The sequence below is a fragment of the Brachycentrus maculatus genome, unplaced genomic scaffold (assembly GCF_059751285.1).
Source record: "Brachycentrus maculatus isolate JH-2025_06_01 unplaced genomic scaffold, ASM5975128v1 h1tg000475l, whole genome shotgun sequence".
In the NCBI taxonomy this organism is placed as follows: domain Eukaryota; kingdom Metazoa; phylum Arthropoda; class Insecta; order Trichoptera; family Brachycentridae; genus Brachycentrus; species Brachycentrus maculatus.
This window is the reverse complement of record NW_028281222.1, coordinates 427400-453021: the sequence shown is the minus strand read 5'-3', so window position 1 is coordinate 453021 and position 25622 is coordinate 427400. Positions and strand designations below refer to the sequence as shown.

The window sequence follows — 25622 nt, the reverse complement described above, 5'->3', positions numbered from 1 at the left end:
ATATTTAAAAAAATAATTAAACAATACCTTTTCTTCAAAATGCAAAAACATCATTTTCTGCCCTGTAGCGGGTAAATATTAAGTTTAAAATATGCCTCTTTTGCTGGGATATAGTACATTTTCTGGGCATTCCGAAAACATGCACAACTGAAAATTGACGATTTTTGATTTATGACGTTCTTGAAAGGAGTGAGCGATATTAAAAAAATAAAAAGAAAAGCATTTTGTATATTATGGTATTTTTTTTTTGTTATGTCGTTTTTTAGTAAAATTTTTCATAGTATTTTTACTGTAAAATTTTAAAGCACCCTTGATGTGATTTTTCACGAAAATGGCGCCTTGTAGATATTGTCCGATACATAAATTAATAGAAATATAATTTTGAATGCTGGGAACAAAATGACTGGTGTAATAAAATTAGTTATAGCAAATAAAAGCGAAGCCAAACTGGCAGTACACTATTGAGTCCTGATACCATCCCTAGTGTAGAGGAAGTGAAACGTGAAGTTGGTAAAAGAAGGATGAAAATTTACTGAATGCATTTGAAATGCGATCTCTCAGTGAGGTAAAACAATGTATGATAGATGTTCCAATGGTGATAGAAGGAAATAATGCAAAGCTGAGATGAGCATCATGGATAAAATTAAGAAAGGTGTCTTGAGATTCAAACCATCTCAACACATCTTTCTTAATTTTTATCAATAATGCTTATCTCAGCCTTGCATTCTTTCCTTATATCACAATTGGAAAATCTTTCATACATTTTGCCGCACTGGGAGATCGCATTCCGACTGCATTCAGTCTGCTTTCATCCTTCTTTTACAAACTCCATGTTTCGCTCCCATACAATAGGGTTGGAACCGGGACTCCATTGTATACTCCCAGTATAGCTTTTGCTGAAATTTAAAAAAAACTAACTGATTTCAGTGCACCATTTACTCTGTTCCCAGCATTCACTCTCCTTTCTATATCTTTATCAATCTTTCCATCTCTACAAAACATATACATATGTAAAAATGACAGAATGCAATTTAAAAAAGGAACAAACAACAAAAAAGATGGCGCGATAATTGCACAAATTTAAATATGATCTTATTTCAAATATCTATGGGCGGCTAGGTACTTACCTTCTTCGGGTAGGCACATACTTCTTTTGCCAACTCCATGTTTCGCTTCCATACATTAGGGTTGGAACCAGAACCCGTTTTTATTTGCTGTAATTGATTTCAATGCACCATTCACCATGTTCCCAGTATTCTCTCACCTTTCCATGTGTTTATCAATATTTCCATCCCTAGAAAACGTATACAAGTGTCAAAAATGACATAATACAATTTAAAAAAGGAACAAATAGAAAAAAGATGGCGCGATAATTGCACAAATTCAAATCTGATCTTATTTCGAATATCTATGGGCGGGTAGGTACTGGCGACAGATGCAAACGTTCGGGTAGGTACCTACCTAGGGTGGCGCGTTCGGTTTAGCGAGTTTAGTCCCGTGAGCCGAGCGAAGGAGCCCGGTCGTATTACAGACGCGGGAACGTCCGAATCTGACAGATGACTCTCAGGTGTCTGTGAAGAAAAAATCGAAAATAAATTAAATCAGTTTACTTTCACTTTGATAGAAAAATATTTGTATGTTTTTTTTTATGGTTGACAGTGGTTTTTTTAAACGGTGTTGTGTGTAAATTGAACGAAAAGTGCCTGTTTTTTATTGTGATTTTTTCAAATATGTATATATTTTTTTTTATTTAATATTCATTTTCTTTTTCCTCTTTTTATGGCTTTTTACCCTTCTAGAGTGGTCTAGACACCACATGTTTCATTTCAATGCCGCTGAAATTTAAAAAAATGTTACATAATTTATGACATTTTTGACATAATTATTGACAGTGGAATTTTTTTCAGGGCAAAATCAAGCTATTTTATTTATTGTTTCGGCATTTACTTTGTGGTATGACATGTTACAATGATTAAAGAAAACACTTGTTTTTATACCACTTGAGTTTTATTAAAGACTACTAGTTTCGGAAGCTAAACTTCCATCGTCAGGTCTGAATAATAACTTATAATTAAGTCTGAATAATAAAGTTATTTTTCAGACCTGACGATGGGAGTTTAGCTTCCGAAACTAGTAGAATTTGATAAAACTCAAGTGGTATAAAAACGAGTGTTTTCTTTAATCATTGTAATATCAAGCTAGTAAGATTTTTGTCCGCCTCCGTAGTGTAATGGTCAGCACGCTCGGCTACCGTTCTGGAGGTCCCGGGTTCGATTCCCAAGGGGGGTAAAAATAAATATAAGTGATTTTTTCACTGTAATATTTATTCGATATTACCATGGACTGGTACCTGAAGCGGAGGGCTGATCACCTTTCCTTCATAAGTAAAACGATCATGATAACACTGCGTTTATAAGACACAGTGCCCTATGCACCATCGGGGTGCGGATAAGGGTTTTATTATATTATTTAAGATATCAAATAGTCAATAATCACGTTTTCGTAAAAAATACACTTGGTCACTTTCCCCTGTATGACTACGATTTATTTTTTTCAGTTTTACTATAATTTAAAAAAAACATGTTCTATGATAGTTATTAGATAATAAATCACCCATGTTTCGATAATTTTTCGAAACTGGAGGACTGTTTTCAATTATCGATCGCCAATTAAGTAAATTTCGCGATGTTTTCTCGAAAGTCGGACAGTTCCCATTCGGAGAGAGTGTCTCCATCGTCGAGTTGCGGCTCCAGCGTCGACAGCAGCCTCTCCCAAAGCGATCAGATCAACAACAACAACAGTTCGCCCATGGTCAGCCAGCACATCCTCCCGGACATACCTGCGTCTTGGGAATCCCAGAAGGCCGAGAGCGGGGTCTTGCAGCAAAAGCTGTACTTCGACAGCGGGGGATACCAGCCCCCAAAGAAGGGGTTCAGCTCAAACATCCCCCAAGACGTTGGTTATTTCAACTACAACCAGGCCGACGGTAGAAAAGAATCAAATTTGAGCTCCTGCGCGCTACACGAGAATTATATAAAAAAGCACAACTATTTTCAACAGCACCACGATTTGATCGAGAAGAAAATAGAGTCCATCAGAGATTCCGGTGACTTTTACAGCTCTTCCATGGTCCAGGACGAAAATGTGGCCGCAAATGATAGAAATTCGTGTGCGAATGTACCGAAATTGGCTAAGAATCTGGAGAAGCCGGCGTTTTCCGTTGATTTTTCTGGAGCTCAAATGGACGGCAGTTTGTTCGGATCGTCTCCAAATGTGAGGAGAAGTCAGTGCTTCAATCCTGAGCAGATTCAATGCATGTGCGAAGCTTTGATGCAGAAGGGTGACGTGGAAAAACTGGCTGCTTTTCTGTGGACGCTGCCCCCGAACGAGCTTTTGTTACGAGGCAATGAAAGTGTTCTTAGGTAATATTTTATACATCGCTCACTCCTTTCAAGAACGTCATAAATCAAAAATTGTCATTTTTCAGTTGCGCATGATTTCGGAATGCCCAAAAAATGTACAATATCCCAGCAAAAGCGGCATATTTTTAACTTAATATTTACCCGCTGCAGGGCAGAAAGTGTTGTTTTTACATTTTGAAGAAAAGGTATTGTTTAATAATTTTTTAAATTATACTCAATATTTTTCAAATGGAGAAAAAACCTTCAGGTTTTTCCTTAAAAGATCTGTTGCACAGTAAAAAGTTTAATAAGTGGCTTGATATTTATTTTTAATGCATTGCATTATATTTTTAAACTTTAAAATCGTTTTCCTGAAAAATCAAGTATTTTTATTTATGACGTTCTTGAAAGGAGTGAGCGATATTTTATTCTCAATATTATTGATATTTAAATTAAAGTATTTAGTTCGTGGTTAGTCATTTTGACTTTTATATTTTTCTTTTAGAAAATGATAGCAATATTAGTATAAAACCAGTCACCACTTTTATTTATTTTTTTGGCAGATGTCTTATTTTGTTTTAACTACCCAAAATACATAATTATTAAAATAATAAAAAAGCCTAATATGCACATCAAACGACAATATATGGATATGACTTATTTTTTATGGTAGAAAATTCTTTCATTTCACAATTCAAACAAACTATTTAGACAAAAAACAGATAGGTGTCGTTAATTGCACATCCCTAATAAATATTATTATCCCTAAACTGGCAGTGCACAACGGAGTCCTGGTTCCAACTCTAATGTATGGAAGTGAAACATGGAGTTGGCAAACAAAGGATGAAAGTAGACTGAATGCAGTCGAAATGCGATCTCTCAGAAGAATGTGCGACAAAACGATGTATGATAGATGTGCGAATAGTGAAATAAGGAAGGAATGCAAAGTTGAGATAAGCATTATCGATAAAATTAAGAAAGGTGTGTTGAGATGGTTTGGACATGTGGAACGAATGAGTGAGGAAAGAACGGTAAAACAAATTTATGAGGCGAATGTTAGTGGGAAAAGAAGCAGAGGAAGACCGAGAAAAACATGGCACGATCAGGTATGCCAAATACTTGAAAGTGGTCAGGTTAGGAGTCGTAATAATCGGCGGTTATGTATGAGGAGATGCATGAACGTGGAAGAGGCGAAGAATGTTTGCAAGGACAGAGTGGTGTGGCGCTCTATTCTCTCTGCCTACCCCTGCGGGGAAGCGGCGTGATGGTTAGTTAGATAGTTTTTAGTACATATTTTTCTCGAGAAATTTTAAAAGACAACAAAGGTGTTTGTTTTAAAATACATTTAAACTAACCACTGAAATTGCATTTATGTACTTATATCATTTAATTAGATAATATTGATTTCTCTCAATTTAACAAGGGGCTCGCGCGAGCCCCTCCGAGCCCCCTGGATTCCACCGCTGATTACATTTAAGATATGATAAGAGTCTTAAGTAAGCCTTTCAATAAATTTTTATTATAGAAAAGGATTTTTGTAACTTTAGTTGAAAAAATAGTTTCAATATATAAATATAAACGAACATTTATACTGATAAAACTAATCAGAAATGTATGCTTTATATATATATATATATATATATATATATATATATATATATATATATATATATATATATATATATATATATGTGTGTGTGTGTGTGTCCGCCTCCGTAGTGTAATGGTCAACACGCTCGGCTACCGTTCTGGAGGTCCCGGGCTCGATTCCCAGGGGGGGGGGGGCAAATAAATGAAAGTGATTTTTTTTACTCTAATATGTATTAAATGTTACCCTGGACTGGTACCGGAGCGGAGGGCTCATCACCTTCCTTTTATGTGTTGACGATCAAGATAACACTGCGTTTATAAGATGCAGTGCCCTATACACCATTGCACCATAAATATATATATATATATATATATATATATATATATATATATATATATATATATATATATATATATATATATATATATATATATATATATATATATATATATATATATATATATATATATATATATATATATATATATATATATATATATATATATATATATATATATATATATATATATATATATATATATATATATATATATATATATATATATATATATATATATATTATGTTATAATAAGAATTTCTTCCCTAGTCAGTTACTTCACGAATGTCTCGTAATTCACCGGATAGGATTACAGTATGAAACCAACGCCACGAAAGATGAGTATTAATAATTAAATGGTAATCGGAGAGGGAAAAAACATCTTCATTTAGATAATACAGAACTCATTAGTCTTTTTAGCAGAGATAAGTTGGACATATGATATTGTGTTTGAATAATAAGGCGACTATAATGCTTAGGAATTTTAACTTTGACACTTCATGTAGGCATTCTTTATATATTAGATGTAATATCCCTTATCAGTACCGTAGAACGGGACTGCTTGAACTTTGATGTGTTACTTGAGCCTAGTACAAAAAAGAGATTTAAATCTGTATTTGGTCTACAATAATGAATGTATCGTGACAATAAGTGTCACCTGTCAGGGAAACAATGAATCATGCCGATACGTTCATTATTGTAGACCAAATACAGATCTATTTTTTTTGTACTGGGCTCAATTAACACGTCAAAGTTCAAGTAGCCCCGTTCTACGGTACCAAATTAGACGTTATATTGTATTTTATGAAAAAAATATAACATTTTGAGTGTGTCCAAATACTTGTTCACAAAAATCTGGATTATCTCCAATTACAGGAGTTATTTCCATATTTTTTTTTGACATCTCATCAAAGATGAAGAAGAATATGGAAGTCTGGGCATTTACGGGGCTGACGACCGTCATAGGCTGGTTTAAGTGATCACTTAAACCAGCCTATGACGGTCGTCAGCCCCGTAAATGTCCAGACTTCCATATTTTTCTTCATCTTTGATGAGGTGTCAAAAAATAATAATAAAGAAATATATATATAGGGTTTCCACTTTAAATTGAACGTTTCAGATACCAAATTAGACGTTTAACGAAACAAATCAGACGTTATATTATATTTCATAAAAAATGACAGATTTATTAAGGTTTTTAACTTTAAATTGGGCGTTTTACAAAACAAATTGGATGTTATATTGTATTTTATAAAATGAGGTTAAATTTTAAAATACGTTCATAGTATTTTTCGATAAAATCTAAATATTTTCCTTACTAACAAGTGTGGTTGTCAATCATGGGTAGAGTGGTGAATGTTGCACGTGTGTAAAGTGATCACTTAACGTATAAATCCTAAGTAGAGAATCCGAGATTTGTAACCAAGCGTTTCGACACACTTGATAAAATTAAATTTATCAAAAATATTAAATTTTGATAAAGAAGGTTATAAATACTCGTATTAATAAAGACGTAACATACGGTAAATCACGTCATTCACGTATTTACGTGAGTTTCACAATATAAATACTTGTTCCATGTTATTATTTATTATTATTAATGTAATTTTGTAATTCCAGTTACAAAATTACATTCATAATAACAAATAATAATAAATCCCTTACAGCACCCCAATGGTGCATAGGGCACTGCTTCATATAAACGCAGTGTTATCTCGATCGATTACACACGAAGGAAAGGTGATCAGCCCTCCGCTTCAGGTACCAGTCCAGTGTAATATTGAATAAATATTTGAGTGAAAAAATCACTTATATTTATTAAACCCCCCTGGGAATCAAACTCGGGACCTCCAGAACGGTAGTCGAGCATGCTGACCATTACACAAGACATCTGTAAATGATAATAAAATGTCTGTTTTGCATGGTTTCAGGGCGCGAGCTTTAGTAGCCTTCCACCGCGGGGTGTACCAAGAGCTTTACGCGGTGCTCGAAGCGCAACAATTCAGTGCGCGATACCACCCCGAGCTGCAGTCGCTGTGGTTCAGAGCGCACTATAGGGAGGCCGAGAAAGTGCGAGGAAGACCACTAGGTAAAGGTTAAACTATTCACTATTAACCTTCCTACTATATCACATCATTTCTCTACAAGGCTGAGCAGACAGGATGGAACGCCACACTATTCTGTCCTAACATACTCGTACACTTCTTGTTTCCTTGAAATCCATACATCTAGTCATATATCGCTCTCGCTCCTTTCAACAACGTCATATTTCAAAAATTGTCAATTTCCAGTTGTGCGTGTTTTCGTAATGCCCAGAAAATGTACTATATCCCAGCAAAAGCGCCATATTTTTAACTTAATATTTACCCGCTACAGGGCAGAATGTGTTGTTTTTGCATTTTGAAGAAAAGGTATTGTTTAATTATTTTTTAAATATACTAAATATATTTGAAACGGAGAAAAAACATTCAGGTTTTACATAAAAAGATCTGTTGCACAGTAAAAAATTCAATAAGTGGCTTGATATTTATTTTTAATACATTTTATTATATTTTTAAACTTTAAAAACGATCTCCTGAAAAATCAAGTTTTTTTTATATATGTCGTTCTGACACTCGCGCGTTTTTGTTACTGCGGTATCCTCTCTACATTTACTCATAATTAGAGATATTGAATTTATAAAAAAATGTGTTCATTTTAGGTGCCGTAGATAAATACAGATTGAGGAAGAAATATCCTCTTCCGAAAACAATTTGGGACGGAGAAGAGACGGTCTACTGCTTCAAAGAAAAAAGTAGAAACGCACTTAGAGACTGCTACAACAGAAATCGGTGAGTTCCTTTGCTACTTTCAAATCGTTACATTAATTTTACTTACATTTTTATAATTTGCATTTGAAGCAATAACTTGTGATTTTCCATTTTATAATTGAGAAAAATTTAGAAAAATGAGTATGAAAAAGAAGCGGCTAACTTCGAAACCGGTAGATATTATAATTAAGTTATAATAAAATATTTTTGGTGATTTTAAAAAGTTACATATATTTTAATTATAAATTTTATTTTTGTTTATATCATTATTTGGTTCACTTTTCTCTCGTTTATATAATTTTTAAATCATGTTACTTTGGTTGCAACATTTTAAGTGTGTGTTTAAGATTTGGATACAATTCACGCGAATAAAATAAAAAAAAATACCATAAAAGCTGCATATAAAAAATTAAATCATGTTTTCAGGCGTATCCCAGTATGTAGAATAATCTAGTTAAAAATAAAATAGTATCTGCTAAAAGCTTTCCTTATCTAGTCTATTTTATATCATTATTTAATTCGCTTTACTATAGTTTTATTATTTATTACTTTTTAATTTTATTTCATTATTTAGTTGTGTTTTTTATAATTGTATAGTTAATTTTGCTTTCATTTAATTCATTGATTCGGCAGTCACTTTGTAACTAACTAACTAACCATCACGCCGCTTCCCCGCAGGGGTAGGCAGAGAGAATAGAACCCCACACCACTCTGTCTTTGCAAACATTCTTCCCCCCTTCCACGTTCATGCATCTCCTCATACATACCCGCCGATTGTATTTTTACCCGAAAGTATTTTAGTAAATCATAAAAACACAAATATTTCTCTTATTTTTTTTTTTAAATGTAAACCAGGCCTAATTTAAATGATTTTTAATTAATGTTTTACTTAGTTAATACCACTTTTATCTTAAAATCTACTGTGACACGTGTTTCGATGCATTCCGCATCATTTTCAAGAAATAGTGATATTTACTAAGTAAATCATTAATTAAAAATTGATAGATTTTACCACAAAGTGACTGCCGAATTAATTGATGAAATTAAATGATTTTGTCTATAGATATCCCAACCCTGATGATAAGAGGAACTTGGCAGGCAGAACTGGGCTGACCCTCACGCAGGTCTCCAACTGGTTCAAGAACCGCAGGCAGAGAGACAGAACCCCTCATCATCAGCCGCATATGCACCCTCATCATAGAGCGTAAGTAACATATCGATCACTCCTATCAACGACGTCAAAAAATATCAAAAAAATTGATTTTTCAGGAGATCGTTTTTAAAGTTTAAAAATATAATGAAATGTATTAAAAATAAATATCAAGCCACTTATTGAACATGTTACTGTGAAACAGGTCTTTATAGGTAAAACCTGAATGTTTTTTCTCCATTTGAAAAATATTTAGTATATTAAATACAAGATATTTTTAAATACAAAACGTATCGACTATTTTTTTAAATAAAGCTATGAATAGATATTGAAAGATATCACTTACTCCTTTCAACAACATCGAATATCAAAAAACTTGATTTTTCAGGAGATCGTTTTTAAAGTTTAAAAATATAATAAAATATATTGAAAATAAATATCAAGCCACTTATTGAACATGTTACTATGCAACAGATCTTCTTAGGTAAAACGGGAATGTTTTTTCTCCATTTTAAAAATATTTTGTATATTTAAATACAAGATATTTTTAAATTCAAAACGTATCGATTATTTTTTTAAATAACGCTTTGAATAGATATTGAAAGATATCGCTCACTCCTTTCAACAACGTCATATATCAAAAAACTTGATTTTTCATGAGATCGTTTGTAAAGTTTAAAAATATAATGAAATGTATTAAAAATAAATATCAAACCAATTATTGAACATTTTACTGTGTAACAGATCTTTTTAGGTAAAACCTGAATATTTTTTCTCCATTTGAAAAATATTTAGTATATTAAATACAAGATATTTTTTTTAAATACAAAACGTATCGACTATTTTTTTAAATAACGCTATGAATAGATATTGAAAGATATCGCTCACTTCTTTCAACAACATCATATAAAAAAACTTGATTTTTCAGGAGATCGTTTTTAAAGTTTAAAAATATAATAAAATGTATTAAAAATAAATATCAAGCCACTTATGAAACATTTTACTGTGCAACAGATCTTTATAGGTAAAACCTGAATGTTTTTTCATCATTTGAAAAATATTAAGTATATTTAAAAAAATAATTGAACAATACCTTTTCTTCAAATTGTAAAAACAACACTTTCTGCCATGTAGCGGGTAAATATTAAGTTAAAAATATGCCGCTTTTGCTAAAAATTATAGATAAAAAAAAAATTAAAAAAACAGCTCCTACCTCATCTTCATCTTTCAACGTCCCAAGAACATCTTCTTCTTCTGCTTCATGAGCCCTCTGTCATCCACTGCTAGATATAGGCCTCTTTCCCTTCTTTCAATTTCCTCCGGTCTGTTGCTGCTTGCAGCCAGTTTCTACCCCCCACAGCCACTATGTCGTCAGACCATCTCTTTTGGGGTCTTCCGACACCTCTTTTGTTCTCCCAAGGTCTCCATCTCAAAATTCTCAGGGTCCATCTTGTGGGGTCCTGTCTTGCAACATGTCCTGCCCATTGCCGCTTGAGTTTTTCCACACGATCCATGATATCCGCTATTTTGGTTCTATTCCTGGTATCTCCATGTTTAATTTTATCCATCAGACTTAAAAAAGCATGGATCTTTCCATGGATCGCTGTGGTACCAAGGACAACTCTAAAAATTAAACTTAGCCTCACATACAGTATTTCAAAATGTTGCGTAATGCATCAAAACACGTGTCACATTAGATTTTATGAAATAGTGGTATTTATCAAATAAATTTTTAATTAAAAAAACAATTTGGCAAAACTGAATAACAACAAAAAACTCTAAAAATTAAACTTAGCTTCACATACAGTATTTCAAAATGTTGCGTAATGCATCAAAACACGTGTCACATTAGATTTTAAGAAATAGTGGTATTTATCAAATAAATTTTTAATTAAAAAAACAATTTGGCAAAACTGAATAACAACAAAAAACTCTAAAAATTAAACTTAGCTTCACATACAGTATTTCAAAATGTTGCGTAATGCATCAAAACACGTGTCACATTAGATTTTAAGAAATAGTGGTATTTATCAAATAAATTTTTAATTAAAAAAACAATTTGGCAAAACTGAATAACAACAAAAAACTCTAAAAATTAAACTTAGCTTCACATACAGTATTTCAAAATGTTGCGTAATGCATCAAAACACGTGTCACATTAGATTTTAAGAAATAGTGGTATTTATCAAATAAATTTTTAATTAAAAAAACAATTTGGCAAAACTGAATAACAACAAAAAACTCTAAAAATTAAACTTAGCTTCACATACAGTATTTCAAAATGTTGCGTAATGCATCAAAACACGTGTCACATTAGATTTTAAGAAATAGTGGTATTTATCAAATAAATTTTTAATTAAAAAAACAATTTGGCAAAACTGAATAACAACAAAAAACTCTAAAAATTAAACTTAGCTTCACATACAGTATTTCAAAATGTTGCGTAATGCATCAAAACACGTGTCACATTAGATTTTAAGAAATAGTGGTATTTATCAAATAAATTTTTAATTAAAAAAACAATTTGGCAAAACTGAATAACAACAAAAAACTCTAAAAATTAAACTTAGCTTCACATACAGTATTTCAAAATGTTGCGTAATGCATCAAAACACGTGTCACATTAGATTTTAAGAAATAGTGGTATTTATCAAATAAATTTTTAATTAAAAAAACAATTTGGCAAAACTGAATAACAACAAAAAACTCTAAAAATTAAACTTAGCTTCACATACAGTATTTCAAAATGTTGCGTAATGCATCAAAACACGTGTCACATTAGATTTTAAGAAATAGTGGTATTTATCAAATAAATTTTTAATTAAAAAAACAATTTGGCAAAACTGAATAACAACAAAAAACTCTAAAAATTAAACTTAGCTTCACATACAGTATTTCAAAATGTTGCGTAATGCATCAAAACACGTGTCACATTAGATTTTAAGAAATAGCAGTATTTGTCAAATAAAATATAAATTTAAAAAATTATTTGTAAAACTGAACAACAACAACAAAAAACTATAAAAAACTCAAAAAACTTGAATCTTTAAAACAATACGTAACTTATTACAAAATAACTATTTATTTATATATTTGGCATTTACTTTGTAGAACTCCATTTTAATTTATAAATTAAATGATAAAATCAAACACTGATTTTTAGAGTCTACTAAATTCAATGTTTTAATTCAGAGTTTAAAATTCAGTCTACTAAAATATTAATTATTTCACAATACCATGTCATGTCAATAGTGTTGCCTACTTTCAAAATCCACCAGATCCAATTTTATAAGGTTTAAAAATAAATACTTTATCGGAATGCCAATTGTGAATTTTATTGTTTAAAATATTTATATTCTTGAAAATCCTGCTAAAAATACCTAAAAACAGCGTTGTATTTCAAATTCCGATATATTCATGAAACTTGCCTTCTGACCCATATCGTCCAATCAGAGAGCGGAGATAGGTCAAAAATTAAGATGACGTCATTATCGGTTTGTGTCTCGTGTTTTTTTTTTAAATACTAAAAAAATCCTAAAAATGGGAAAATTCTCCATTTCATAATATTTTATCTAAAGATAGACAAATCTTTGAAACATAAATGTTACCCGGAGAATTTCGCATTTTTTGTAATATCGACTTACATGGATCTGGCGGATTTTGAAAGTAGGTGACACAATGAATCTTCCTTTCCCAGAAAATGAATATAAGCACTCGTATACGTACCTACATGCCCCATGAACTATTGTTGTCTTCAGTAAATTATTACTGCACATGTCAAACTATTACCTAAGTACCCAGAATTGTATAGCTGTATAAGGACCATCAGTCCATTTAATCTTCAAATTAGTTTGAAATGCTATAACAAGGCGAAACAATTCTATTATTTTTTATGATGCAAAATTTATTTTTATGTGTTTTCGTACAATAAAATACAGATATTTAAAATGGAAACACAATGTGACATTATAATTAAGTTGTAATAAAATGATTTATTGATGAATGTTAGCAAATCCAAAATCATGGTTTTTGAAAGAGATGAATGTAGATCTGAGTGTGAAATATTGGTAAATGGGGATATTTTGGAACAGGTAGATGATTTCATATATTTGGGTAGTATGTTTTCTAGGGATGGAAAGATTGATAAAGACATAGAAAGGAGAGTGAATGCTGGGAACAGAGTGAATGGTGCACTAAAATCAGTTTTAGCAAATAAAAATCTATTAGCGGAAGCTAAACTGGCAGTACACAATGGAGTTCTGGTTCCAACCCTTATGTATGGAAGTGAAGCATGGAGTTGGCAAAAGAAGGATGAAAGCAGACTGAATGCAGTCGAAATGCGATCCCTCAGACGAATGTGTGGCAAAACGATGTTTGATAGATGTTCAAATGATGAAATAAGGAAAGAATGTAAGGCTGAGATAAGCATTATCGATAAAATTAAGAAAGGTGTGTTGAGATGGTTTGGACATGTGGAGCGTATGAGTGAAGAAAGAACGGTTAAACAAATTTATGGGGCGAATGTAGTTGGAAAAAGAAGCAGAGGACGACCGAGGAAAACTTGGCACAATCAGGTATGTCAAGTACTTAAAAGCGGCCGGGTCAGGAGTCGTAATAATCGTCGGGTATGTATGAGGAGATGCATGAATGTAGAAGAGGCAAAGAATGTTTGCAAAGACAGAGTGGTGTGGCGTTCGATTCTCTCTGCCTACCCCTGCGGAGAAGCGGCGTGATGGTTAGTTAGTTAGTTAGTTTACATATTATATTTTGAAATCTCATCAAACTGAAGAAGAATATGAAAGTCTGGGCATTTATGGGGCTGACGACCGTCATAGGCTGGTTTAAGTGGTCACTTTACACACGTGTAACATTCACCAATTCTACCCATTATTGACAACCACACTACTCAAATTCTCGGAAGTTCTATATATAATATAATATATGAACCAATTTTGTGTCCTTGTCTTGTGTCCAAGTATTTGGACACACTCAAAATCTTGTATTTAAAGTGATTTTAAAACAAAGTCGTATTTTGATTATAAAAGATCTAGTTTTAAAAAAAATGCTACGTTTTGTGTCAGTCTGTTCTACAGTATGGGACCACGGGTCGGGGTGGTACGAATAATGCATTATTAAAATAGTATTGTAGCACAAAAATTTATACTGCAATTAAAACTTACTAAGACAGGGTCTCACAGAGGAAATATTCAGAAAATTACAATTTATGGAGGCAAACAACCATATGTTTAAACGATCCTTACATATGCATTTGAAAATTACTCATACATAACACGAGAAAGCACCTCTTGTCAAAACAACACACAAATAACCGTGAATCACTGGTGGTAGAATAAAAAATCGTCACAGACTATATGAAAACAATCATAGGATCATAGAGTACAAACACAGAAGCGCGTCCAAAAAATCAAGCATGTACCACGTGATACAAGTATGGGCGTTTGTGCACTACAGGGAATTTTACATCATCCGACCGAGTTTCTCCAGGGTATGCTTAAAATAGTTTAGAGACTACAAGGAATGTGTATTTGATTACGCATTTTTATCCATTGTTGCGCGGTATGATCGATAATCCTGAAATTATCCGGAACATTGGTCTGTATGTTCCCGATAGTTACCTAAGACAGCGTCGGCATAGATTGTTTCACATTCCTATGCACAGGACCAACCTGCCGATGGTTATGCCTGTAGGAAGAGCTACCGCTATGTTGAACAATATCTCATTGGATATTGATCTGTTCCATGTGTCTGAAGGAGTTTTCCGAAGTGGGATTCTTCTACACATTTAGCAATAGTTTTTGCATATATTTTATTTAATGTATTTTTATGTATACGCTTTAAAAAAATTGTTTGTAAAATATATGTTAATTGAAAATAAATAAATTGAAATTAAAATCATGCAGTTAGCATGATAAAACGGATAATTGGCTTGGATTGGCTTGTGCTTTTGTCCATCTTTCTTCGGATCGGTGCTCTTGCTTGGTGCGTGAACACGTTGCTCATAAATGCGATCCCGCTAAACTGTCGTAGTCGCTTTCATTTTTCAAAACCGGACTGCCGGACGGTAAAATTCCGCGTAGTGCACAAGCGCTCTATGTGTGGTCGAAATATTGCTCTATGTCTTGTGAGTATTGCGCAATCAGGCTGTAATCCATAAAGTCATTTACCTTTTATGAATTAATTGTTATATGAAACACAGATTTTTTTGAGTCTACTTTTATTAAAAAAAAACACATCAAAATTAAAACTGTGACAAACGTTTCGCCTAGTTATGACATTTTCAAACGAATGTGAATATTAAACGGACTAAGCCATATAAGGACCGTCAGTCCATTTAATCTTCACATTCGTTTGAAAATGCCATAACTAGGCGAAACAATTGTAATAATTTTTATATGTTTTTTAACAATAAAATACAACTTAGTAGAATCAAAAAAATTGTGTCTAAAATCATTCTCTCTGCCTATCCCTTCGGGGAAGCGGCGTGATAGTTGGTTAGTGAGTTAGTTAGTTAGAGTGTAAAAATCACTTTTATTTTTTTTTACCCCCCTTTCCCCCTGAGAATCGAACTATGACCTTCAGTACGGTAGCCGAGCGCGCTAACCACTACACCGTGGAGGCGGATAAAACCATCTACAATTAAAAAATATTTACAATTATTTATACACACCGCTCACTCCTTTCAACAACGTCATATATCAAAAATCTTGATTTTTCAGGAGATCGTTTTTAAAGTTTAAAAATATAATAAAATATATTATTATGTATTATTAATAAGCCTAATTGAACTTTTTACTGTGCAATAGATCTTTTTAGGTAAAACCTGAATGATTTTCCTCCATTTGAAAAATATTTACTATATTTAAAAAATATAATTAAACAACACCTTTTCTTCGAAATGCAAAAACAACACTTTCTGCCCTGTAGCGGGTAAATATTAAGTTAAAAATATGCCGCTTTTGATGGGATATAGTACGTTTTCTGGGGATTCCGAAAATTTGCACAACTGAAAATTGACGATTTTTGATATATGACGTTGTTGAAATGAGTAGGCGATATATGGTATTGTTACTAACGGTTGATAAATAAACACGAAATATGTTTATATACGTGCTTACTCATTGGGAGAAAAAAAACATTCCCAGTCATAACTCAGTTAGGTACTTTAAGTTCAAAATAGTTGGTTGTTTTATTTATAATTCGGTCGCCGTTTTTTTTAATTTTTACAGCCGTCAAAAGGAACGCCGACACATTAAATGGCGGCAGTCGCGTTATAAAAAGACCGCGAAACATAACAATAGGCTTTTGTCACGATGTTGGATTATTGGCTAATAAATTAATATGAAAAATCACAAGACTATCGATAATATTCTTATTAAAATCTGTAGGGAACTAAGGGAGATATTAAAGTTTAAACATTAGATGTTTGAATAAAACGAAAAACGTGCGTTCGCATACGTCATCAAATTTCCATCATCGAACGTTTTATGACGTCATATGGTTTATTGTCTATGGTTTATAGAGCTGTAATAGTAGTAGTGTGGATTGTTTGTTTACCACTACACTACCATTTGTGTTATACAAATATTAGGGGAGGGGGTGTGGGAGGGTGGACCATAGACATCAACAAATAGAGCCGCCAATAATTTAGCAATGGCACCAACATTAAAATAACTCCACCGTTTCTGTGACGTCATTCATTGCCAACTTACGAATATAACGTTTTTTCGAAGGCGAATTTTCCAAAAGAAAATGATTAATGAAAATATTAATTATATCGGCTGTTATAAACACTTCACGAGTCTAATACAATCCTTCATAAGTTGAGTATATTAAATTAGGTATTCCTCCCGTCTGACAAAGATCCTTTATCAATTTACCAAGGACAATAATGCGTATAATATTATTTATTCAAGCACCTTCAGGACTTGCTGTAAAATATGGCCATGAATCGAAATATCTGTACCTAAGAAATAAATTTGTTTGGTCGTCAGTCTCGGATAATTTATACAGCGCTATTTTCATAAAACTCAATAATAATAAAATAATAATAAAACCCTTATCCGCACCCCAATGGTGCATAGGGCACTGCGTCATATAAACGCAGTGTTATCTTGATCGTTTACACATGAAGGAAAGGGGATTAGCCCTCCACTTCAGGTACCAGTCCAGGGTAATATTTCATAAATATGCCAGTGAAAAAATCACTTATATTTATTTTACCCCCCCCTGGGAATCGAACCCGGGTCCTCCAGAACGGTAGCCGAGCGTGCTGACCATTACACTACGGAGGCGGACTCAAGAACTCAAGAACTCAAGAAAACTCAAGAATGCCAAAAAACCTACATATGAATCCAATATTCTTCATCTAGCCCTTATCCGCACACAATGGTGCATAGGACGCTATCAATCCAAGCATTTTAAATTTGTTGCCGACGGATGTTAGAGGTCAAAATAAAATATGGAACAAAGACAAAGTAAAGGAATGGGTAAATGATCAAGAGTTAATTCTATCAAAATTGTAAAATAGTTCTTATATATATATATATATATATATATATATATATATATATATATATATATATATATATATATATATATATATATATATATATATATATATATATATATATATATATATATATATTTCAAACTAAATTTCTCAATTTTTTCAGTTATGCGAACCTCTTCACACCCATACAAATGATTCCCTTTCTGACTTGTCCACTTTTTAAGATCTTACGCACTTGACCCTGGCATGTGTCTTATTTTTTCACCATTTTTACACCCTACAAGAGGATAGAACGCCCAAAAAGTCTCCGACAGAGAACCTTTTGTCTGTTAGCCAGTAAATCCACGTCAGCTTCTCGAAGATGAATGAATTTTTCTCAATTGTTTTACTCGTGAGCAAACCATATGTGACGACCCTAAAATTTTAACAATGGGAGTGGATTTTGCACTGGCCTGTATAGTGTAATTTAAAACAACTTCTTTGCCGAAGAATGGTTATTAAATTTAATTATTTTATATTATTTAGAGAAAATAAAAAGACTTTGTTTTTTGATCCACTCACATTTTTATTAATTATTCATTTAATTAATTTATGACTAAACCCTGAAGAGGGCAACAGTTTGTTGCCGAAACTAGTTGGTTAATAAAAATGTGAGTGTATAAAAAAACAAAGTTCATTTCTCAAAATAATATATCAATATGATCCACAAAGTTAATGCTTTCAATATTCAAAACTTATAATAATAATAATAAAAACCCTTATCCGCACCCCAATGGTGCATAGGGCACTGTGTCTTATAAACGCAGTGTTATCATGATCGTTTTACACATGAAGGAAAGGTGATCAGCCCTCCGCTTCAGGTACCAGTCCATGGTAATATTGAATAAATATTACAGTGAAAAAATTACTTATATTTATTTTTACCCCCCTTGGGAATCGAGCCCGGGACCTCCAGAACGGTAGCCGAGCGTGCTGACCATCACACTACGAAGGCGGACTTTTATTAAATTATTTTAATTTATTATCTGTATATAGTACACCATTGAACCGTCGCGTGTGTGCCGCGGCACACTGGTGTACCGTGGTTGGTAGTTTGTGTGCCGCGGAAAAACGTCTAGTTTTGTGAAAATAACACGATTTGCACACTCCTTTCAACAACTTCATATATCAAGAACCCTGATTTTTCAGGAGATCATTTTTAATGTTAAAAAATATACATAATACAATGTATTAAAAATAAATATCAAGCCACTTATTGAACTTTTTACTGTGCAACAGATCTTTTTAGGTAAAACCTGAAGGTTTTTTCTTCATTTGAAAACTACTCAGTATATTTAAAAAAAAATATCAATAAATATATTTTCTTCGAAATGCAAAAAACAACACTTTCTGCCCTGTAGCGGGTAAATATTAAGTTAAAAATATGCCTCCTTTGCTGGGATATAGTACATTTTCTGGGCATTCCGAAAACATGAGCCACTGAAAATTAACGATTTTTTATTTATGACGTTCTTGAAAGGAGTGAGCGATATGTTAAATATGTTACCATAATATGGTAGATATGTACCTCTGAAATTTCTCAATTTTGTAAGTGTACCTTGAATAGAAAAAAGTTTGCGGAACACTGTAGTACACTACTACTTATTGTAATGGCCAGCACGCTCGGTAACCATTCTGGGGGTCCCGGGTTCGATTCCCAGGGGGTTCAAACAAATATAAATGATTTTTCACTGTTACATTTATTCAATATTACCCTGGACTGGTACCTAAAGCGGAGGTCTGATCACCTTTCCTTCGTGTGTTAACTATCAAGATAACACTGCGTTTATATATGCAGTGCCTTATACACCATTGGGGTGCGGAGATGGGTTTGAGGAGGATAATTAAATAATATTATTTAACTTGACATTGGCATTAAATTCTATACGCAACGCCATTCTGTATAAAACAAAAAAGTGTTTACCAATGTTTAATATTATTTTCACCTTTCCTTCGTGTGTTAACTATCAAGATAACAAACTCTGCGTTTATATGATACAGTACCCTATGCACCATTGGATACGGAAACGGATAACAGTTTGAAGTTCCGGTTTATGTATATATATATATATATATATATATATATATATATATATATATATATATATATATATATATATATATATATATATATATATATATATATATATATATAAACACATGGAAAGCTTTTAATAAACAATGTCTATATGGGGAATCTATGTAGTATTTTTTACACATAAAACTGTGTTTTCAAATCCTTATAGAAAAAAAACAAGAGCATAAAAAAGTAATACCGCAGCTAAGAAATTTGACTAATCAACAAAAAATTTACGTACCAGCAACTGCTGCACTAATCACATCATAAATAATGAACGAGCTTTTTTTGTTAACGCTATTGTCCCATTTTGCCAGTAAGGACATCGACAGACACCTCCATTGTTCTGAAAATAGATTTATTGACCGGCCTTTACGACTCACATATGGCAGTGGGCACTGCTAATAATCCGCTCTTTCGAAATTTGTGTATTACGTATTAATTCATTTCGATTCGGGTTCGATTCCCAAAGGAGGTAAAATAAATATAAGTGATTTTTCACTGTAATATTTATTCAATATTACCCTGGACTGGTACCTGAAGCGGAGGGCTGATCACCTTTCCTGCATGTGTAAACGATCAAGATAACACTGCGTTTATATGACGCAGTGCCCTATGCATCATTGGGGTGCGGATAAGGGTTTTATTACGTATTATTTCATTTACATATTATAGTAGTCATACAGGAGAAAGTGACCAATTGTATTTTTTACAAAAACGTGATCGTTGACTATTTGATATCTTACTAGCTTAATATTGCCCTGAAAAAATCCCGAAGGATTTTAAACTTGGAAGCATAATATATTGACTTGTTAAAAATGACTAACTGCATTGATGTTTATTTTCTTGCCAAGCAAAAGTGACTTAAATGGCCCTCCTGAACATTTTACGTTTTGTTAGTTGGTCACTTTCTCCTGTGCGACTACAATATGTTAGGGTTATATATATTGATAGTCCCAAGAATAAACAATAAATATGGGAGTCCCAACGTTGCAATATATCGTTCCGAACATTTTTAATTTGTTGCCGACGGATGTTAGAGGTCAAAATAAGATATGGAATAAAGGCAAAATAAAGGAATGGGTGAATGATCAAGAGTTAATTTTATGAAAATTTTAAAATGTATTTACTTATATTCTTAATTTTTCTCTCGTTTATGTGTGTTTATATTAGGTTAAAATGGTTAAAAACAATAAAAAATGTATTAAAAAAGAACTCCACCGACAAGACACGCTAGGTGTCTTGGTGGGTCTTTACAAAATATATTTTTTTAATATATTTAAAATTGTCCGCTTTTGTCCGCCTCTGTAGTGTAATGGTCAGCACGCTCAGATACCGTTCAGGAGGTCCCGGGTTCGATTCCCAGGGGGGGTCAAATAAATATAAGTGATTTTTTCACTGTAAGATTTATTCAATATTACCCTGGACTGGTGCCTGAAGCGGAGGGCTGATCACCTTTCCTTGGTGTGTAAACGATCAAGATAACACTGTGTTCATATAAAGCAGTGCCCTATGCACCATTGGGGTGCAGATAAGGGTTTTATTTATTATTATTATTATTTAAATAAATGTATACAATTTGTTTAAAAAAATAAAATAAAAATCTTCATCAATCTTTCCATCTAATTTCTAAACACAGCACAGTAAACTTATATTCCTGCACACACCTTATTTGTGCATTGTTAAAAGATAAGGATGTTGAGTGTGTGAATGTGAATAATGATGTAACAGTGGGATGTTTTGTAATGTGACACTTCCATATGTGAAAATTTTGATACAATTTTTCTCACAGACGCCAAGTGTTCTTCCTACAGACCTACATATTTGTACCCTTCTTAATATTAAAGAGTGATATTTTTTATTACTGTGGATTTAATTTAGAATATTAATGTGAACATCAGATAGTCATTTTATATTATTATATATATATATATATATATATATATATATATATATATATATATATATATATATATATATATATATATATATATATATGTGTATATATATATATATATATATATATATATATATATATATATATATATATATATATATATATATATATATATATATATATATATATATATATTTGTGTATTGTGATATATTTTTCACATATCGCTCATTCTTTCAACGTCATATATCAAAAATCGTTAATTTTCAGTTGTAGGTTTTTTTGGAATGCCCAGAAAATGTACTATATCCCAGCAAAAACGGCATATTTTTAACTTAATATTTACCCGCTGCAGGGCAGAAAGTGTTGTTTTTGCATTTTGAATAAAAGGTATTGTTTAATTATTTTTTTTAATATACTAAATATTTTTCAAATGGAGAAAAAACATTAAGGTCATACCTATAAAGATCTGTTGCACACTAAAAAGTTCACTAAGTGCCTTGATATTTATTTTTAATACATTGTATTATATTTTTAAACTTTAAAAACGATCTCATGAAAAATCAAGTTTGATGATTTATGACGTTGTTGAAAGGAGTGAGCGTTATCTCTTTCCCGTTCATTCGCCCTTACTGTAAAATTTTTACTTTCACCCTCACACACACACACACACACACACACACACACACACCTACCCTCTCTTCTCTTTTCTTTCTAAATATACAACAGTATTCATAACATATTAATCATTGTCAATCTCTCTAGACCACTTGTTCTTAACTGTGTTGGAGGTACCGAACCCCACTAGTTTCATATGCGCGTTCACCGAATTCTTAATTGGATAGATTGATATATTCCTTTTAAATAATATACTAGATCAGGCATGGGGAACCTGCGGCCTTTTGGCTATTCTAGTGCGGCCTTTTGACTGATGCCATTTTAAAAAAAAAACAAAACACAGATTACCAAAGATGCAAATGCTTTTCAACAAAAAGCAGATGCAAATTAGTCATAAATGGTTGGTAAACCTGTAAAATTATCACATATTTTTAATGATGTACGTACTTTTTTTATGTATTAAGTATGTTTCTTATAGTGTATGTTTCTTATATTGTCCGCCTCCGTAGTGTAATGGTCAGCATGCTCGGCTACCGTTCTGGAAGTCCCGGGTTCGATTCCCAGGGGGGTTTAATAAATATAAGTGATTTTTTCACTCTAATATTTGTTCAATATTACACTGGACTGGTACCTGAAGTGGAGGGCTGATCGCCTTTCCTGCATGTGTAATCGATCGAGATAACACCGCGTTTTTATGAAGCAGTGCCCTATGCACCATTGGGATGCGGTAAGGGTTTTATTATTATTATTATTATGTTTCTTATAGACACGCAGCTTGATGATTAATACATTGCTTTGTAAATATGCATATTTTCTATAATTTTTTAAATTACATTTTTAATAATTTATATCCTGATATAATTAAAATATTTAGTTTATAGGGGGGGTGTCAAAGTTTTCTTTACAACATTTTGAGTGTGTCCAAATACTTGTTAACAAAATCTGGATTATCTCCAATTACAGGAGTTATTTTCATATTATTTTTTGACATATCATCAAAGATGAAGAGGAATATGGAAGTCTGGGCATTTACGGGACTGACGACCGTCATAGGCTAGTTTAAGTGATCACTTTACACACGTGTAACATTCACCAATTCTACCCATTATTGACAACGACACTACTCAAATTCTTGGAAGTTCTATATATATATATGAACCAATTTAGAAACCTTGTTCTTGAATCACTATAACTTCATTAGAGACATCTATTGGTGAGATGTAAAGAAACTTTTTAGCAGAAACTCTTATATTAGTATGTGTATAGAACTTCCAAGAATTTGAGTAGTGTGGTTGTCAATAATGGGTAGAATTGGTGAATGTTACACGTGTGTAAAGTGATCACTTAAACCAGCCTATGACGGTCGTCAGCCCCGTAAATGCCCAGACTTTTATATTCTTCTTCATCTTTGATGAGATGTCAAAAAAATAAAGTTTTCTTTACTGCGGCCTCATGTTGAATCAGATAAGTGAATGTGGCCTTTTGGAATAGAAAGGTTCCCCATGCCTGTACTAGATCTATTGAATAAATGAATATATTGTATGTTGTATCATTTTTCATGATATCGTACAATAAGTCGGGTGTGTGTTTTGAGGTCCGCCGAACCCTGGAGACTGAATCACCGAACCCCTGGGGTTCGTACGAACCCAGGCTAAGAACCACTGCTCTAGACTCTTGAGTCAAGAGTTTCTCGGTTCGAACCCACTCTACCACAATTCGATACTTATTCCTAATAATGATCCGCTTAGGCTCACAGAAATAGTATGAAATTGAACACAAATACCTTTTTTTTCTTTTAATTAACTATTTTTATACCATTATTCTAGAATCACTAGAACTTAACTAGAGACAACTATTGGTGAGAAAGAAGCTTTTTATTAAGCAGAAACTCTTTTATTATTCTTTTATGGTTGTCAATAATGGGTAGAATAGGAGAATGTTACACATGTGTAAAGTGATCAAATAAACCAGCATATATTCTTCTTCATCTTTGATGAGATGTCATAAAATAATATGAAAATAACCCCTGTAATTGGAGATACTCCAGATTTTGTGAACAAGTATTTGGACACACTCAAAATGTTGTATATAAATTGTCTGGTTTAATTATAAGCGTAATAATAAAAATGAAAATGATATTTTCTGGCGTTTCTCATGTGTGTGATTATAATCCAGGATTCGAACCTCACATAGTAATAAAAGAGTTTCTGTTTAATAAAAAGCTTCTTTTCATCTCACACATAATTATTTTTATGTACAACCTGTATGATTAAAGATCACACTTGTTTTATACCACTTGAGTTTTATTATAGACTACATGTTTCAGAAGTTAAACTTCCATCATTCAGGTCTGTATAGTAACTAAAATATAAAATTGTTCTATAAATAAGGAGAGAGGAAAGTTAGGGGGAGTGGGTTAGTCAAGGGGCGGAGTATAAAAGTATATGGGAAACATGTAGTCTTTAATAAAACTCAAGTGTCATGTCTTACCACAAAGTTAATGCCGAAACAATAAATAAAATACTTCTTCTTCTTTTTGTAGATCCTAGGGATCTGTTTGTGCCTCCGCATGTCGCTCTTGGGATGTCGACTCCCAGCTGTCTTTCCATCTTTTCGAAGGTCTGCCTGGGGGTCTGCGTCCTTCAGGGTTGCCTTGGAGGGCGATACGTGGAAGTCTGTCTTCTGACATTCTGTTTATATGTGCCTTCCAGTATCGCCTTCATTGTCCTACCTCACGATATCCTCCGTCTTACACATGCTTCTAATGTCGGTATTAAATAAAATACAACCTGTATAATTCCCAAACAAATAAAAAAATAATAAATAAAAATCGATAATTTTGCACGTTTCGTTGGCAGAGACATGATCCTATCCTCGCCGCAGTTCAGTCAGCAGCAGCTGGGGCTCGGGATCAACGGGGCCAACCTGCAGGGGGCCCTGGACCGCATGGCCGCAGGGCTCTTCCCCATGACGCCAGCTAACCAGTACTACCAACAGGACGGGCCCTACACGCACAACGGCTAGATGATGTATCTGTCCGTAGTGAGTTGCCTAACCTAACCTAAATGATGTTATTTATCTAACGTAACCCAACCAGTAATACCAACAAGACGGACCCTACACGCACAACGGCTAGATGATGTATCTGCCCGTAGTGAATTGCCTAACCTAA

At 32.8% G+C, this 25622-nt stretch overlaps 1 protein-coding gene across 1 annotated transcript; it reads left to right on the top strand.

Annotated features, from left to right (window-relative positions):
- The first annotated feature begins 1491 nt into the window (after positions 1-1491).
- LOC148302116 (uncharacterized) lies at positions 1492-25622 on the top strand. Its single transcript, XM_088272064.1, has 6 exons — positions 1492-1732; positions 2558-3422; positions 7262-7419; positions 8032-8161; positions 9204-9344; positions 25309-25622. The coding sequence occupies exons 2-6, from the start codon at positions 2686-2688 to the stop codon at positions 25472-25474; spliced, it is 1332 nt and encodes a 443-aa protein (XP_088128190.1). The 5' UTR covers positions 1492-1732; positions 2558-2685; the 3' UTR covers positions 25475-25622.